The 18418-nt window shown below is 36.8% G+C and overlaps 1 protein-coding gene across 1 annotated transcript; it reads right to left on the bottom strand.

The window, feature by feature from the left end:
- Positions 1–6458: 6458 nt before the first annotated feature.
- On the bottom strand, positions 6459–13555 carry LOC121429955 (retinol dehydrogenase 11-like). Its single transcript, XM_041627222.1, has 6 exons — positions 13447–13555; positions 12649–12795; positions 10124–10315; positions 8951–9229; positions 8299–8500; positions 6459–6642 (listed from the first exon to the last, which is right to left on the bottom strand). The coding sequence occupies exons 1-6, from the start codon at positions 13481–13483 to the stop codon at positions 6543–6545; spliced, it is 957 nt and encodes a 318-aa protein (XP_041483156.1). The 5' UTR covers positions 13484–13555; the 3' UTR covers positions 6459–6542.
- Between the last annotated feature and the right edge of the window lie 4863 nt (positions 13556–18418).

The following is an 18418-nucleotide window of genomic DNA, read 5'->3' as shown; positions in this document are numbered from 1 at the left end:
CTGTTGCTGGAAGTGATGAAGGCCCAAAAAATCTTTAGCAGCGGTATGCGGTGATATTTTGAGTGGGCGCGGCATCACGTGGAGAGGAGGGCGTTGCGAAGGGAATTTCCCTAATGTCAACAAAAACGCGCATGCGCCAAATCCGATGAAAAAATAAAAACTGATTATTTGATGAGGGTAGGCAAGAGAATTACGATCTAAATCAAAATGTTACTTTATATCGTTTTTTTATGTTATGTTATATATACATATATTTTTTTTTTTTGGGGGGGGGAGTTTAAGGGGGGAGGAGCTACCAGTTTAATCATTGGGGTGATATCAAGTTTACACAATCTCGTGTTTTTATCTTCTTTTTTCGCCCTTCGTTTTCTTTTCTTCCATTTTGCATGGGGGGGGGGGATTCTCCTTTTTTCTCTACTTGAAAAAAAAATCACTGAAACATAATTTTCCCAATATTATGGATACTGAATTGGTGTCAATTTGTTTTGTGGTTTGTCTTTTTATCATACTACCTTTATCAATTGGTTCTGATTATGGATTGATTTCAACTTTCATAATGAAATTATTTTATCAAATGTAATGATGTTGCAATAACCACCCCTTCTCTCCACCCCCCCCCCCTCCCCTCTCTCTCTCTTTTCTTTCCACACATTTTGCCCTTTTTTTCTCTTTCACATGACATCCTTGATAAATAACAACTGGGCTCAATACCACAAATACCGGTATGTGCAAACAATTCATCGCAAAGAAAGATTACTTAAACTCGACTGTTGTGACCAGATGGAGTTATTACACAAGGTTTAACTTCTTTTATGAATGTCCTTTATTCATAGTTATTCAAACAAATAATGCACACGTTTATAATATTGGTGATTTAATCGGTGGAAATGCAGGCATCTGAGGCCCCATCTTACATCAAAGAGTTGTGATTGATCCAATCAACCACAACTATGGAAAGCCAGCAATGTCAACATCTAAAGTGCATGCTTGTTGAAATATTTTCTAGATAATGTGTACTACTACATAGTCTTCTTGAAAATTCATTGTGCTTCTTGTTTACAATGGACATTTTGCAATTTCCTGAAGAAAAAGTTATGACAATGGTGGATTTCCAAGTATTTGAGGTTGACTGGATCAATCGCAACTCTTTGTGAGATGGTGGTAATGCAATGATCAGCAGAAGCAGGTTCCTCGTGTTTATCACACATTGTAATTCCTGTTGGTTGCGCTTCATGAATTACCACCAAGACACTCAAACCATAATTATAGGTGGTTTGAATAAAACGGTAGTTTGTAACTCGCCGTATGGCCGCCATAGAGCAAATGTGACCGAGGTATTAAGAGCAGCTTTAAGAAGGACTGGTGATCCTTTCTTGAAGTAAATCGTACAATAAATTGGCGATGGTTTAGCGCGTAAGAAAAGTACACGTCATTCTTAAAGCCGCTCCTTACTTACAATCAGTTTTATGAAACCCCCCCCCCCGGTTGGATGCTTCATAAAGCAGTTCGTATAAAGTTGAGAGTGGACTTTAAGAACGACTGGTGAACATTTCTTACACACTATAATAATCACCACTGAACATATCATTTATCACAAGAAGGAATCGCCAGTCGTTCTTCAAGTCCCTCTTAACTTACAAACAGCTTTATGAAACGGCCCCAGGGCACTTGATTTTATATGACGGATAATACTCACGCAGAAAAGAAAAAATATAACAACTTGACAAAGCACTGGTTTACAATTTGATTACTTCAAACCTTTATTGATATACCTGTAAATTCAATATTTCACATACCCTGTGTGTGTCACACTTCACATAATTATCTCATGACACATATATGAGACCCTACAGTGTAGTACAGATACTGTACTTCAATATACAAAGGGACCCTTTAACACCATTTTTATTGTACTATAAATTCATATGCCTATGTATTTAATACATATAAATTGTTTTATTCTCTCAGTAAAACCTTACATAAAAAACAAATATAATGCATGTATTACAAATCGATGTACAATTAAGACATAAAAGACATTCATCAACAAAAACGTACAGAATGAGGTAGATTTGAAGCAGTTCCAAGTAGTGTGATCAAATCCCTGAACATAAGTGTGATGTGGATCATTGTAGCCATTCCCCCATTCTAATGACAAAACCACAACTGTCCATTATTTTTATTGTCGGGTGTGAATTGTCGAGACTGACGTCAGAAATATTCGAAGCAAAATGTAAGTTTGGCCAGTTGGAGGGCGTTGTCAAAGCGTGCTGCTAAAATGTCCGAGTTTGGAGTTGTTTTGTTGCCCCACAATGCCATTAATTTTTGTCTAAAATTGCGTACAAGCCCAATGATGTGAGTGCACAAGCATTTAATCTTGAAGTTAAGTTATTGTAGGACTGTTATTTTGACATTTTGTTTCCTTTAATAGTTTAGTTAGTTACAGTTCAAGCTTTGGTATTTAGTTCAGCTTTGTTTACATTCTTGATGCTTCTGTTGTCACCATTTACATGTAACTTTCAACCTACTTCTCCTGTCATTCCTTTCCTATTCAGATGTGTTCATTTATTACATTCCCACATCTAATTCTTTTGTTCAACATTCTTATGATGTAATCATCCCAACGATCTTTTTCATCTCCATCCTCTCTCTCTTATTGGTTATTTTTATGAATTACTTTTTCCACTTTCAGTTGGCTTCTCCATTCTCTTAATTTTCATTGGTTGATTTTGTGTAATTTAAATATATGCTCATTTTGTATTGCCATTATGAGTTTAGCTGAGGCAAATTAGCCCATCAAATAAAACAGTGCACTACCAGACTTCATCAAGTTAAGTTCTATTTTGTTCCTGTGTCTTTAGAGTTAAGTTCCCTCTTCTCCTCTCCGTTTGCTTCTGTTTGATGTGTGATTGAGCTTCTGTTATTCCCATCTTCAGTTGAACATTTTATTTCCCCATATACTGTATCATTTTCAACCCCACATTATCTATATAACTCATTTAATTGCAATTGTAAGAAGGCAGCCCTTTTGGCTAAAATGGTGGCTCTTGCACTTCGACAAGATTTGGAACTTGAAGAGCTTAAGCTTAAGCAGAGGAAAGGGGGTTGCAGGACAAGTTTACAGTTAGTTCGAGGATGACTAGCTCAGTCTGGTGAATCAGACAAATGTAAAGCCACCCAGGCCAAGAGTGATGTCTCCAAGGATGTCTGCAGAGATGAAAGCACGCTACCTTGTAAACTTGAACAGTCTCCTAAGATGACGGATGGTCCTGTTGGAATGGCAGCTTCTACAACCAAGGAGACATCTCAATCAGAGAATCAGCTCGACATGGAGATATCACAACATTTGCAGATGGGTCAAGCAAGCCAACAGCAGCTTCTAGCATCTGTCAACTCACCAAATGCTGAATTAATGAAGTTTGATGGTGATTCGCTGAAATATTATGAGTGTACAATCATTTGACTGTACCATAGGTGATACCTTGTTGTTCAGCAGCAGTTAGCTTCTGAAACTATATCATAGTTTTGAAGGAGCAGCAAAGACAAACAATGCTGAATGATGATGATGCCAGACCAGAGATGTGTAAGAGCCATAGAAATCTTGGATGAGTGGTTAGGAGACAGTTTCAAGATAGAAGCCTGGCTGAGGCGATCGAATGACAGAAGGCCCAGTTATTAAGAGTAACTGCATGAAGCTTAGAGAGTACGCTGATAAATTGCAGTCATGCACCAAGATACTGAGGGCATTGGGAATCATTCAAGAGATGAGATCTAAGAGAGAGCTGCAGAGGGTAATTGAGAGGCTTCCCTATGCCTCAAGGACTAGGTGGGTGAGAGAAGTGAAACATATTAGTGGCACAGCAGGAAGACAACCTATTTTGTCACTGTATATGTGAAGAATGCTGCTGATGAGATGAGTGGTCCTACCTATGGAACATTGCTTCAAGGATCAAAGGAAGGTCGTATCTTCAAAACCAAAGAAAAAACTTCTTCCTCATCTTTTCATCACCAGCAACCTTAGAAATCTCTCTTCTCAACTTCTCTCAACTCATCAGAGTGTATGATCTGTGGTGATAATCATGGATTGTTCAGCTGCTCACAAGTTTAAGACTATGAATCCTGAACAATTATTTCAATATGCTTGTGACCAGAAGTTTTGTTTCAACTGTCTTCAGCTAGGGCACATGTCATCAAAGTGCTCATTGGACAAGGCCCGTTCTGTCGAGGGCTGTAAGATGAAGCATGCAAAGTTTGGTAGTAAATGGAAAAATGATTCGGCAAGAGCTTTGTCAGAAGGGTTCCGAGCCGATCTGATATGCGCCGGGCTACAGTGGGCGAGCAGACTGACGTGACCTTTCGTTGAAAGTTGATGATCATGAAGAAAAGCTCAAAAGTGTGGATTTTGATGTTCGTAATGTCCAAGACGAGATCAAACACCTGAAAGAAGAGAAAGAGCTACTGGTTGAGAAGTTAGAAGATCTCTAAAACAGAAGTCATAGAAGCAACATGGTAATCTCTGGGTTACCTGAAGCTCCAGTTCCAGAGAAGGAAGACTGTCGCAAGACAGTCATTGATTTTCTGCATTTTGTTGGTGCCGAGGATGACACATGACAAATAGAGAGATGTCACCGAACACCAACCCAACTTTCTGCCAGCTCAGGAGAGAAACCTGTTCCCAGAAGGATCCATATGGCGTTTGTAACCTTCACTGCGAAGGAGAGAATTCGTAAGAAGTGCATAGAGAAGCTGAGAGTCACAAAGTATCAGGTCAACAACCAGGAAGTCAGAGTTTTTGTAGCCGAGAATCTTTCTAAACAAATGCAACAACTCCGAAAGAAGAAACAGGGAAAGTTCCAGCAGCTCAAGGAGGATGGCAAGAAACCCTTCTTCTTGTACCCAGACAAACTTCAATTATAAATACAGCATGTATACATCTAAATATTTCAGCAGATAAGTAGTGATACATCCATAAATTCAGAAAGGGTATAAACTGAAATACACATCAAATTAGATTTGGTTTAAAAATGGCAGATGGTGCATTCATCTTTAACAAAAAAATTCTGAAATAATCCAAGTTTTCCATCCTGAACACACAAAAGAATTAGGCAGTTGCTCTGCTCCAACGCTCAACCTTACCTCAAAATTTTGCCATGACAGATTGCTACATTTGGCTTTATTTCAAAAGTTATATAAGCTTCAGTACAAGAGTACACATAATTCCAGACAATTATATATAATTATATCATAAACTTTTTTACCCCTCCCATTTTTACCTGATGCCATAAATTAGATGGTTGATACAGTATGTCTAATAGAAAAGATCAACAAACTTCAGCTATAAATGGAATAGTTAGGTTATTTCAGGAAACAGACAAGAAAGATGCAATAGCAGAAATGAACAAGTAGTCTGCATGTACAGACCCATGCCATGGTTATGCAATTTGCATAGTGCATAATGAAAAGTCTGAAGTAGTGAGACTAGATTCCCAATGTACTGTGGCTGGTTTATGAAGCAGACAAAGGCCCGTATTCTGAAGTCGGGTTTAACTTAAACTCAAGTTTAAAGTTGCGGTTTAAGTATGGATAGCCAATTGTTACATAAATCACTAATTGTAGATATTTCATATTTAAGCTCATTTGGCTCTCAAATCATTCATAATTGTCTAGGAAGTACAAATAGAGGATTTTCTTCACCATCGATGAATCAGGAAAGAGCACAGTAAACAAAAGAAATATACAACGTAATAAAAATTTTGATACTTTTGGCTTCCCATAATTCTAGCACAGAGTTAGACCATGGTCTAAGATAAACCTGACTTCAGAATACGGGCCAAAGTGTTTCAAGTTAATTCTTCACTCTAGACATAATTATTGGTTAAAATGTCAAACAAGAGTCTGTGCTTGCAGACCAGCAGTAATGTGCTAATATCATCACCGGTATTTCAGTATTTATATCATATTTCAGTATTTATATCATATTTCAGTATTCATATTATATTTCAGTACTTTAGAGGCACAGATGTGATGACCAAATAAGCACCAAAATCCCCAAAATTATTCACGATCATACATGTAGCATGACCATCAAAGCCACCACCATCATCATAATTATCATACCACTATGATACCAGTAATTTCACAATTCAGTATTAATGAGGTAAAAGGGGTACTTGTGCAGAATACCGTATATTACCCCAATATTGACAATAAAAAAAAAAAAATTAGAATAAAACAGGGCCCCATCTTACAAAGAGTTACGATTGATCCGATCAATCGCAACTATGGACGGCCAGCAACATCAACATGTATAATGCATGTTTGTTCAAAATATTTTCTATGATGTACATGTATATTCATGCGTTCATTATTTTCTTGAAAATTCACTGTGCTTCTATTTGTTTACAAAGACCATTGTGCCAATTTACTGTAGAAAAAAATATGACACTGATTGATTTCCATAGAGTTGTGATTGATTGGATCAATCGTAAATCGTAACTCTTTGTAAGACGGGGCCCTGATCTGGGACAAGATCACAAAGCAGCTCACTCTTCCAGTCCAACCAGCTTGAGGCTGAGATCCCAAAGCTTCCTGGCAGCCTTATCATCTCTAGCATGACTTTTTAGTTGCTTCACAGTACAATCACTGTATTAAAACAAATACATGTTATGAGAAAGGTATGAATTATGGAACAAATAGATGAAGAAAAAAAGTATACATTTCTTAAACACATAGGCCCGTATTCTGAAGTCGGGTTAGATATATAGTCTAAGTCTGTGCTAGAATCACGGGGAGCCAAAATTCTAACATTCTGTTCATGTTGTATATTTATTATATGTTTACTATTTTGTTTTGTTTTGCTTTCATAATAAAGAAAATACTTTGAAATACTTCAGTTATAATTCCAAGACAGTATGGGTGTCATGTAAGTTAATAAATTGGATGTGTTCTGTTAGGGAATTGTGCCCCGACTGGCTCTCCATAGTTAAACCACAACTTTAAACCAGGGTTTGATTTAAACCCAAGTTCAGAATACAGGCCATAAAGTCTACTGATAAATCTACTAATGAAGCAATGAAAACAGAATGAAGTGAAATAATTCTAAAACTTTTAGTAGTGCAGATTGAGAGCACCATAAAATAAAACTACAACAAAAGCAATAGTGCCAGATACAACCCTAAAATTAGAATTCTGAATGATCAAATAGCTAGGAATAATATGGGGGATAAGACAAGGATTTATGTCACAACGACTGATATAAATTTTCACTTGAAAGTACTGACAAAAATAGACAGACTGAAAGCATTACAGAATAATAATAATATGAACATCTATGATATACATGCTGATAAGCACATGGGATAAGGTACTACACATTGGAACACAAACCAAAAATAAATACATATATAACAAGAATAACCCCCTTCAATCTCTACCAAACCAAGAACCAATAAATTTCCAGGACGACGGGTCGTCACAGGTACCTCTCTGGTAGCTCTGTGTTAGTGCCCCACCCCCTCCCCCATATCTGGTGCTTTTCCCAACATCCGGGGAGGTTTTCATCAATTTTTTTCTGGCAAGTTGTCAAATATGAAATCTTTCCTCGATTTTGATCGGTTGAAAAGCACAGTTCCTATAATAACTGTCAGATAAAAAATCTGACAAGTCATTTCAAGAAACACTTCATCAGTCATCAGCAGATCTCTCCTCTTTATCAATCCAAATTTCAGAGAATGTGATGGAATGCTACAAGTAGATTCACTTAAAAATAATATTTATTGGAAAGCTTTCCCTATTTTCATTTGTTGGATTTTCTAACCAATAATAGGAATATTTTGGAAGACTGTGGTCCATAGTATAGACCAATAGTTATAATAGTTAAAAACTAAGTTAGGTGAATTCCCAAATAGACTGGGAGAATATTATCAATAGGTATTAATAAATTCCTACTGGAGGCAAAGATTCAATTCAATTCAGGTTTATTGCAAAAAAAAACCATGATTGGCAGTCCAGACTGAATTATGTATACACAATGCCAATATATAAAAATAATAAAAATGATTAAAATATCAACAATGATATACAAATTAAAATTAGTTACATACATGCAGTTAAAAATGGAGTTAAAAATGGATTAAAATATGATAGATAATGTAATTTTTGCACATTCATCACACAAATTGCAAACTTATTTAATAATAATCTTGTCAGACTTGGAAGAGTACATACTGTTCTGAAATCTTTTTGTTTTACATGGAGAGAGAGAAATGAAATAGTTATTAAATATAGTTTGTTTTTTACCTATAATACAATCCAGTCTCTTGACCTGCCTTCTCATCAACGCAGCAGTAGATACTAGTTTGAGCGCCCTCTTCAGCTGTTTTGAAGAATGGTTCAATGAAGAAGAGCATGATGGTCCAAACTGCGTTATAGGTGTCTCTGTGACGCAGTAGATCTGTTTCAACAGCTCCGGGATGCAGGCTATAACATGTCACACCAGTCCCTGTAGAAAAGGAATTCAGATTTGGTACCAAAGTGGTTGTGCTGCTTTAGAACTGTTACATTTTGGTTGATAAATTGTGAAGAGGGAAGTTCACGGCATGATGTAAAATCAATTTGAATGAAAGCAGAAAATTAATTGAGACACATTGGTGAAAATTTAGCAAAAATCTGTCAAAGATTACTTTTATCATGTGTTTTTTTTTTTGTGGCATCACAAACAAGCAGCTCCCCCCCCCCTACTCCACACTCCATATGTCATCTGGTATTAAAGCTTCAATTAAATGTATTTTTTTGTCATTACATCTGTGTTCTCAATGTTCCAAGAGACAAGTCTTTACATACCTCTTCCATAAGAAACATACTTTTATTCATCATGAATAATTTTTGGTATTTATATTAAACAACATATGTGGGATCTGCTTGCATATGACATCACAAAAAAAATTCTTACCTTTCAGACGTCTTGCAAGCTCTGAGGTAAAGAGGATATTGGCAAGCTTGCTCTGACTATAGGCACCAAAGTTATTGTAGTTTTTGGTTAACATGATATCGTCAAAATTAATCTTTCCTCCCTCATGGGCCAAGGAGGACACGTTGACGATGCGACTTGGAGCTGATGTCTTGAGTAGGTCTAGGAGGAGAAGCGTCAGGAGGAAATGGCCCAAGTGATTGGTGCCAAACTGCATCTCAAAACCATCTTCAGTCTTCGATGGAGGACACAGTGCAACAGCTGGGTATGAGGGTAAGAGAGAGAAAAAGAGACATTGACAAAGCTCTGTACCTTCATAGTACGATTCCTGCTAAAAGACACAGTAACACATTTTTTTATAAAGCTTTGTTCCTTCATAGTATGATTCCTGCCAAACAGATACAGTTACAGACTTTTGACAAAGCCCTGTTCCTTCACAGTAGGATCTCTACTAAAAGGACACAGTTACAGACTTTTGACAAAGTAAGATTCCTGCTAAACAGACATAGTCATAGACTTTTGACAAAGCTCTGTACCTTCATAGTAGGATCTCTACTAAAAGGACACAGTTACAGACTTTTGACAAAGTAGGATTCCTGCTAAACAGACACAGTCATAGACTTTTGACAAAGCTCTGTACCTTCATAGTAGCATTCCTGCTAAACAGACACAGTTCCAGACTTTTGACAAGCTCTGTATCTTCTTAGCAGAATTCCTGCTACACAGACATAGTTACAGACTTTTGACAAAGCTCTGTACCTTCATAGTAGGATTCCTACTAAAGGACATAGTTACAGACTTTTGACAAAGTAGGATTCCTGCTAAACAGACACAGTCATAGAATTTTGACAAAGCTCTGTACCTTCATAGTAGCATTCCTGCTAAACAGACACAGTTCCAGACTTTTGACAAGCTCTGTATCTTCTTAGCAGAATTCCTGCTACACAGACATAGTTACAGACTTTTGACAAAGCTCTGTTCCTTCATAGCAATATTTCTGCTAAACAGACACAGTTACAGACTGATAAAGCTCTGTACCTTCATAGTAGAATTCCTGCTAAACAGACATAGTTACAGACTTTTGACAAAGCTCTGTACCTTCATAGTAGGATTCCTTCTAAACAGAGTTTCAGACTTTTGACAAAGCTTCCTTACCAGCATTGTTAAGAAGCACATGCAGTGATTTCTCCTCTCTCTTAATCTCGTCTGAAAACTCTCTGATAGACTTCATCGAGGCAAGGTCCAGTCTCTTGACCACTACATTGGAGCTTCCAGATTCTCTGATGATATCCAATTGCGCTGCCTTAGCCTTCTCCATGTTTCTGCAGGCCATTATCACACGGGCTCCTGGCGCAAAGAATAGAAAACAATAGAAGCAAAACGGTTGTTACAGAGCAGTATGTGTGAAGATTTTAAAGAATTTCATGAAGGCTCATTATGATATATTCAACTCAAAAAAAAACCTGTGAATGGCAAATCTCAAGTCTCAATCATAATTATGTAGTATTTAGATCAATAAATTTCAAAATATAAGTTTTCCTAATGCACCTAAATTTTCAGTCCTTAATATTGATAGTGCACTGATCAAACCAAAGTGCAGTACTGGTACACAACTACACAACTACACATGAAGTATGTGTGCACAGTAACAATGTAAGTTACAATCACTTTAAATAAACCATGATGGCATTTATAAGACATAAACACAGACCTCAAGTATTCAAGGAATTCCTTTCTACCAGGTACTTGTTATTACACCTGGGTGAAGAGTGACAAAAAATGTAGATAAAACACTCGCCAAAGAATGAGAGAGTGGCAGTGGGATTTGAACCAGAACCTTAAGGTTTGAAGTCCAGAAACTTATCTACTGAGCCAGAACAGCTCCACAGAAATCTCTTCAACCTTTTAATACAGAAATTAACTTTCTACCTTCATGGGGAAATTAAACTTTGAAGAGGTACATGTACAGTATATAACTCGTCTTGTATTATCTGGGACCCATTTCATAAAACTTTTTATAATAGCAAATTTGCAACATGAGTTATAAGCTACTGAAACCCCTCAATCTGACTGGTTGATAGAAAATTTGTTACAGAAATTGAGCATTTGCTACTATATCAAGTCTTTTAAGACAGGGACTTGGTCTAAAACAATGCTTCAGCTTTTGTGAATATTACAAAGATAACTTGCATTTAAAGGACAAGTCCACTCCAACAAAAATTTGATTTGAATAAAAAGAGAAAAATCCAAGAAGCAAAGCACTGAAAATCGGGTGTAAAATAAGAGTTATGACATTTTAAAATTTTGCTTAATTTCACAAAACAGTTATATGCACATTTCGGTCGGTATGCAAATACGGGGACTGATGACATCACTCACTATTTCTTTTGTATTTTATTGTATGAAATATGACATATTTTCTCCTCAGAATTGTCCTGTGAAACAAAGTTTTATTCCTCCCTAAACATGTGTCATTATCATTGTTACAATATTTTATGGTTCAGTTAAGTTGGTCCTTGATGTCAAATTGGTAACAAGGCAAAAGCAATTTTGTGTCTCGCCCACTTATGAAAATAACCAGAAATATCGAGATTTGTGAGGGCACGCAAGATTGAAACTTCATTGTGAAATGACTGGGATGGAATGACACTTGTCATAAGAACCTTGCACATAAACTTTAACGTTGACCTCAAAATGACTTTTGACCTTACTATGTGACCTCCGACTGCAGTATGACATGCAGGTCTCCCAAGTCCATCTACCATCCAAGTTTGGTTGAAAAGTGACTTCTGGTTGCGGAGTTAGGTGTCATAAAAGAGTCTTGCACGTAAACTTTAAGGTTGACCTGAAAATGACCTTTGACCTTACCATGTGACCTCTGACTGCAGCATTACATGCAGGTCCCCCAAGCCAATCCACCATCCATGTTTGATTGAAATACAACTTACAGTTGCGGAGTGACATGTAGGTGTCATAAGAGAGTCTTGCATGTAAACTTTAATGTTGACCTGAAAATGACCTTTGACCTTACCATGTGACCTCCGACTTCAGCATAACATGCAGGTCCCCAAAGTCCATCTACCATCCAAGTTTGGTTGAAAATTGACCTACAGTTGTGGAGTTAGGTGTCATAAGAGAGTCTTGCATGTAAACTTTAACGTTGACCTGAAAATGACCTTTGACCTTATCATGTGACCTCAGACTGCAGCATCACATGCAAGTCCCCCAAGTCCATCTACCATCCAAGTTTTGTTGAAAAGCGACTTACGGTTGTGGAGTTATGTGTCATTACAGGTTTGTGACGGACGGACTACGGACTAACGACGGACGACATTTGGATCACTAAGTCTCGCCTTCACCTCTGGTGGGCGAGACAAAAATTGAAATATTGTATAATTCAAACAATAAAAAACAAAAGAAATAGTGAGTGATGGACATAATCGACTCCCTCATTTGCATGTCACTGAGTTGTGCATTTAACTGTTTTGTAAAAAATAAGTGAAACTTTGAAATGTCAAAATTTTATTTTACATCCAATTTTGATCAAATTTTCAGCATTATACTTGTTTGATTTTTCTCTTTTTATATGAATCAACATTTTCTGGGGTGGACTTGACCTTTAAGCTTGTTCACTTGTGCTCCAATACCAATTGACATATGAAAATAAAAATTGACATTACCTCGCTTTGCTAGATCCTTAGCAGTTTCCTTGCCAATTCCTGTATTGCATCCTGTAATGATGACCGTCTTGCCGTCCATACGAGCATTGCTATGGCAACGACCTCCTTTTAACCACTTTCTAAGAGGTTTCCATGCTACAACAGCAACTTAAAAAAGAACATGAAATATAATTTTTTTAAAACAGACTAAAGTGGTTTGGAATGATTAATGTAGAAGTGAAGGGCAGGCAAAAGTAATTAGTTTGTTTAGTTTGTGGTAGGGTTATATCATCTTAACCTACCTACACACTGCCTGAATTTGCAATAATTGAAAGGCTTTTACATTGAAGTGAATGGGGACTTTCTGGAGCTCTTCAATATATACCGGTTTGACAAAAGAATAAACTAGGTCACTAAAACAAATTCTATTTAAAGCATTTTTATTCCATAATATTAATAACTCAAGAATCCAATGTCATGTGATGTATCGTGTGTGTGATGCCCTGTTACACTACAGTTAGTATCCATGCTCTCATAATCGAATCGGTTATTGGATTGTAAAGTTACTCCAAAATAAAAATTGAGTTGAACATACAAGAGCACTTTATCATTACCAGCACGTGCGATTCTTATATGCACAAATAACTATAACATTGACAAACTTCCATGATCAAGTAACTGAGATTGCATAGGAGCTAAATCCCCCGGTCGGCGAGTAAGTCTGCAATTACTTCAATGATACCAAAGGTAAAAAAATACCCAAGACCAAGTAAAAAATAAAAAAAAATATGTAAAATTTTCGTGGCTTAAATGGCTTACCGACAACAGCAACAGTAAGGACGGTAAATAATTCCATGATCAATTAAGATTCCGGAGCAAGATTGAAAGTATTGTCACACAGCCTCACATTCACGTACCACAGACACAGCTACAGACAACAAGGTGTTTGGGGATTTCCCCCTGCCGATAAACATTTTGCACACGTTACGAACGTTACGGTTCTGTCGCAACTGGAACTTTTGCTATATCATTCCAGGAAGTTTTCCAGCAGGCGCGGATCCAGGGGGGGGGCACAGGGGGCACGTGTCCCCCCCCCCCCCCCTATGAGAAGAAAAATTAAAATTTGTAATGTAAGATTGTCAAATTTTGTTTGGGTACGAAATATCCTTAATTTGTGGTTGAAAACCTTTTTTTTTTGGGGGGGGGGTTGTCAAAATTTTCCTCCGTACAATTTGTCCCCCCTCCCGTTGGAAAATCCTGGATCTGCCCCTGTTTTCCAGGAAGTTATGATTTTCGGGAATGATACAATTTTCTGACTACTATGTCAAAATCTATCACGAAATTGGATCTTCTAATTAGAATGTCATATTTTTACTCCCTCGCAACACTTTATAAACTTTGCCCATTGCGTCATCTTTGGCCCCCTCAAAATTTTTGGCTCAATTGCGGCACCGCACTGGGCCCTCTTTAATTATTTGTATGTGTGAGTGTGTGGATAGAAGAAAATTACAACTTATGAAAGACTGGAGAACATTTGGAAAATTCCAGGATATTTTGTAAATTTCCAGGAACTCTCAACGGTAAATTCCGTTTTGAAAAGTGGAAGGACTGTGCTTCGCTCACGGACCCTGCCCTCCTCCTCCTTCCTACTCGATCAAAAAATGTATTTCTAGCGTTACCATGGGATGTTTAAAAAAAGGATGGAGTACCAGCTTACTAATTTCCTTTTTATCTATAGCCACGTTTGATGCATGCCGCAGGGATTAAAAAAAAATGTCAGGCATATGTTTCACTGGATTTTCTTGCAGGTTGTAGACAAAACAAACAAAAAAGATTCTCCTAACCACAGTCTCCAGTTACAAAAAAAAAATGGAAAATATGCTTTTGTAATTACATGATCAGGTTGAATATTATGAGCAGACACATTGCCAACTTTTACATGGGGAAAACAAAAATAAATGTTCAATATTATTTTACTGAAATATGATTTAAATTACTCAATCTCTCTGCCTCCCCTCTCTCCCTCCTAATACAACCCCTCTCAATCTCCTCGGACTCCTCCATGGCTTTCTCCTAATCTCTCCCTCTCCTCCTCCCTCCAAATAGCTCCCCTCTCTCCCTCCCTCCCATACCCCCCCCCCTTCATCCATCCTAATCTCTCTGCCTCCCCTCCCTCACTCCCTATAATTACTCCCCCCCCCCCCCTCTCTCCTCTATCTCTCTTTCCTCCTAATCTCTCTCTCCCTCTCATTCCCAGCCTCTCTCCCAATACGTCCCCCTCTCTCCTCCCTCCTAATCTCTCTGCTTCTCTCTCCCTCCCTCCCATACCCTCCTCCCCTCTCTCCAGTAGCAGATCCTGTTAGAAGCTCATCTAGCCCCAACTCCTACTGAAAACCTTTTTTTTTTTAATTGTTGAAATCTTTCTGAACATAAATGCCCTCCTTTTGGAAAATCCTATAGATCTACCTCTCGCCCCTTCCCAATCTCTCTCTACATAAATACCCCCCCTTCTGAAAACTAGATCCACCTCTCGCCCCCTCCCAATCAACCTCTCTCTAAGCCTATCAAGATTTCACTCTTTCTTCAGTTGTTCCTTTCCATCTGTCAGTATTTGAACAACTGCTGTAAATCAATTCAAATACAGGGATTAGCAAAACCCACTCAATTTCACGCATCACCAACAACTTTCATCAATCAAATTTGGTTTCTAATCAAAAGACAACAGACAGCATTTACATTCTGGCAAGTACAATTATCAGAAATGACCACAAATTTATTGAATCAAATGACATCGATATATCCAATGATAATACATGTATATATAATTTTGTGCGATAATACATTGGCGACTGATAAAATATCATCTGTGTTATACACATCATTGTTTCTTCACTTGCACCTGTGTTTCAGTACATAGTAAACCTGATATGACTAAATTAGTATTGCTGTGAAAATACACACTTAACATCACACTCTTGACAACAGAAAAAATTATTCTGTAACACCCAATAAACGTTGATTTAAATTTTAACAAGGATACCCACTGCAGCTCTTCTGAAGGCATTTAAACATGCTACAATGTTCAGCAGTTGATTGGAATATCATATACCTTCACAACATAGGCTGTTATTTTTACCAAGACAAAATATAAAATACAGACAAATTGGCAATTGATAACACACAAAAAAATTCTAGCAGTCAAATTGGCATTTGTCAATGGTTAAGTAAAAGCTTGAAAGCAAATTAACGGCAACATTAAACAGATGATCGAATCAAGGTTTTTTATCTCCTTAGGAGAAAGTCTTGTGATTCAAAGAAAAATCTTGTTAAAATATAAAGATAAACATTTCAAAAATGTCAGCCAGGTCTATATGATGGTGCAGCATTTGTAGGAAAAAAGAATGGATACCCTAAAACATTAAATCAGTTTGGACCATATAAGCATTGGTTTGATAAAGACTATGTCCACAATTGATTCTTTCTTTGTGAAAGAAACCAAGAAATAGAAGTCAAGAAGACAATAGTTAATTCTCAAACATTGATGGACTCCATCATGCTACATGAATGGAAGTTCACACTGACAAAAAGTTTACTGTAAAATAATATTTTTGAAGGTTTGAGGAAAACCCATTAAAGTAAAAAAAAAGTTATCAGAATTTAATGCTTTGAATTGTGGTGTCATGTGTGAGGAGCTTCCCCATATTGTGTAAAAAAAATATTGCTTAAAAAAATTGCACATACTTTTTATTGTATCTTCCATAAATCAATGGACAAATCATTTTACAGTTACACTCGCTGCAAAAGAAAAAAATATGTCATTGTGAACCATTATAGATTGAAATTTAAGCATTTTATGTCTTCCAAAACATACAGGGTAGCTGATAGTCTATGATGTCACAAATCAAAGATTTAGAATTCTTATAACTTTCTTCATCTTTGTTGGATTTTTGTCAAATATTCACCAATATTTTTCTTTACTTTTTTGGGGATTTTTACAATAAACTCTTCATCAGTGTGAACTTTCCCTTTATTAACATTTATCAAGGTTAAAAAATACATGTAAATAGATTGAACATTTTTTCCCCAAAAATTTTATGGCTTTACTGTGCGATACTGTACATAGCAAATGCTTCTATATACTTTAATAATCAATCGCCAATAAAATGCAAGGTTTAACATTGACATATTCAATACAATTATAATTCATCATATATTTCATGACTTAACCATCAACTACCTTAACTGAAACATCAGTCATGTATATCCTATTGTTTATGTAATTTGTATTGTACTATAATTCATGCATTTTGAAATGCCGAATAAATACCAGTAATACAATGCATATAATCATCAATTTGGAAGGTCACACATGCATGGAGAAAAAATAATGTGTTAATCTTCCAAATCTTGGAAGCAACATTACTGTAGATGTACAGTACAGATATAATAATAGTTTTTGAGGTACAAAATATACTAAAGGTAAAATAGTACAATCAAACTCCTACTATTCAGCAAAACATTGTGCGTGTCACATTATACTTGTAATTGGTATTATAGAAAATACTTATCATGCTTATAGACATCACAAATTGTACTTTATGTCATATACCCTGTAATTAAGAAGAGCAAGTTATCATACAAATCTATCATTCTGCATACAGTCTAACCTGTGAAGTCAAGCCTATATTAAAGAGAAATTCCAGTAGTTGCAGTAAACACTGATTTCATGAGAAAGTCTGTAAAACAAGGCTTAATTGTCAGTATATCATCGAGGATCTAGATCTGGTACAGTTACATTAACTGAACTTTGTGAAATCTTGAAATCTACGCTGAAAAATGTTCACAACGAAAATCCCCAACACAGATAAGCGCACGTGGGACAATGTATATTTTTTTGCTTAGAGCATCGGGCCCGACGCCCTACCCGAATCCTGTGCTTATTTGCTGATTTCTCAGCACTTACACAATTTCTTCCAGAATCCTTTGGCACATGCCTTTTATTTATACAAACAGACACTTTGGTGGTCATTTCATTAGATTCTGTACGAACTCATTTTTATATCGTTACCAAAACTAGCATTTACCTTTAAGGGGAAAACATTTCAGTTAGTCACAAGCTTACCCTCTGTTTATCCGTAGTCTTGTTTTGTTTACCCAAGTAAATAAATTTTATCACTCTACACATGTAAAAATTGTTTTGTATAATTTCATCATATTTGTGAACTAATTTACTCCTTATAACTTTCATTACATACTTTACACAAACCAAGTTTTGTCAGCCTCTCATGTAATATTACTCTCCTGCTTTTCTTTTGAGATTCCCCAATCCATTTTACATTCATTCATGTTCTTATTATATGCTTGTACATATAAATGTATCGTATGATTCTGTCTATTTTCAACAAAAATTACATCAAGGAATGGATGAATTAATATAAGGGCCACCGCACACCTGACGACCCGACTGACCTATGACTGGCTTGTGACTGAGTGAGGGGAGATGAATCACAAGGTAGTCATAAGCCTCGACACCGCACACTTTGCAATCCATTTCCATGCCGTCTGCTTTTTGCTTTTTGCCGTAGCAACTGAGAAAATTGCTCTTACTACTGCGCACGCACGTTGTACGCGTCATGCAACTCTGCCGTCTGATTGGCTGGATGATGGATTGAGCTTGCGATCCAGTCATAAGGATTCGACATGTCAAATCCTTACGAATTTCCTTGCGACTCTGACCGGTCTGCGACTCTCGAGCTGGCAAGCGCTGTGACGTCACATCTCCCCTCACTCA

The sequence above is a fragment of the Lytechinus variegatus genome, chromosome 16 (assembly GCF_018143015.1).
Source record: "Lytechinus variegatus isolate NC3 chromosome 16, Lvar_3.0, whole genome shotgun sequence".
NCBI lineage: Eukaryota > Metazoa > Echinodermata > Echinoidea > Temnopleuroida > Toxopneustidae > Lytechinus > Lytechinus variegatus.
The sequence above is the reverse complement of the archived record's forward strand: the minus strand, read 5'-3'. Positions and strand labels throughout refer to the sequence as shown.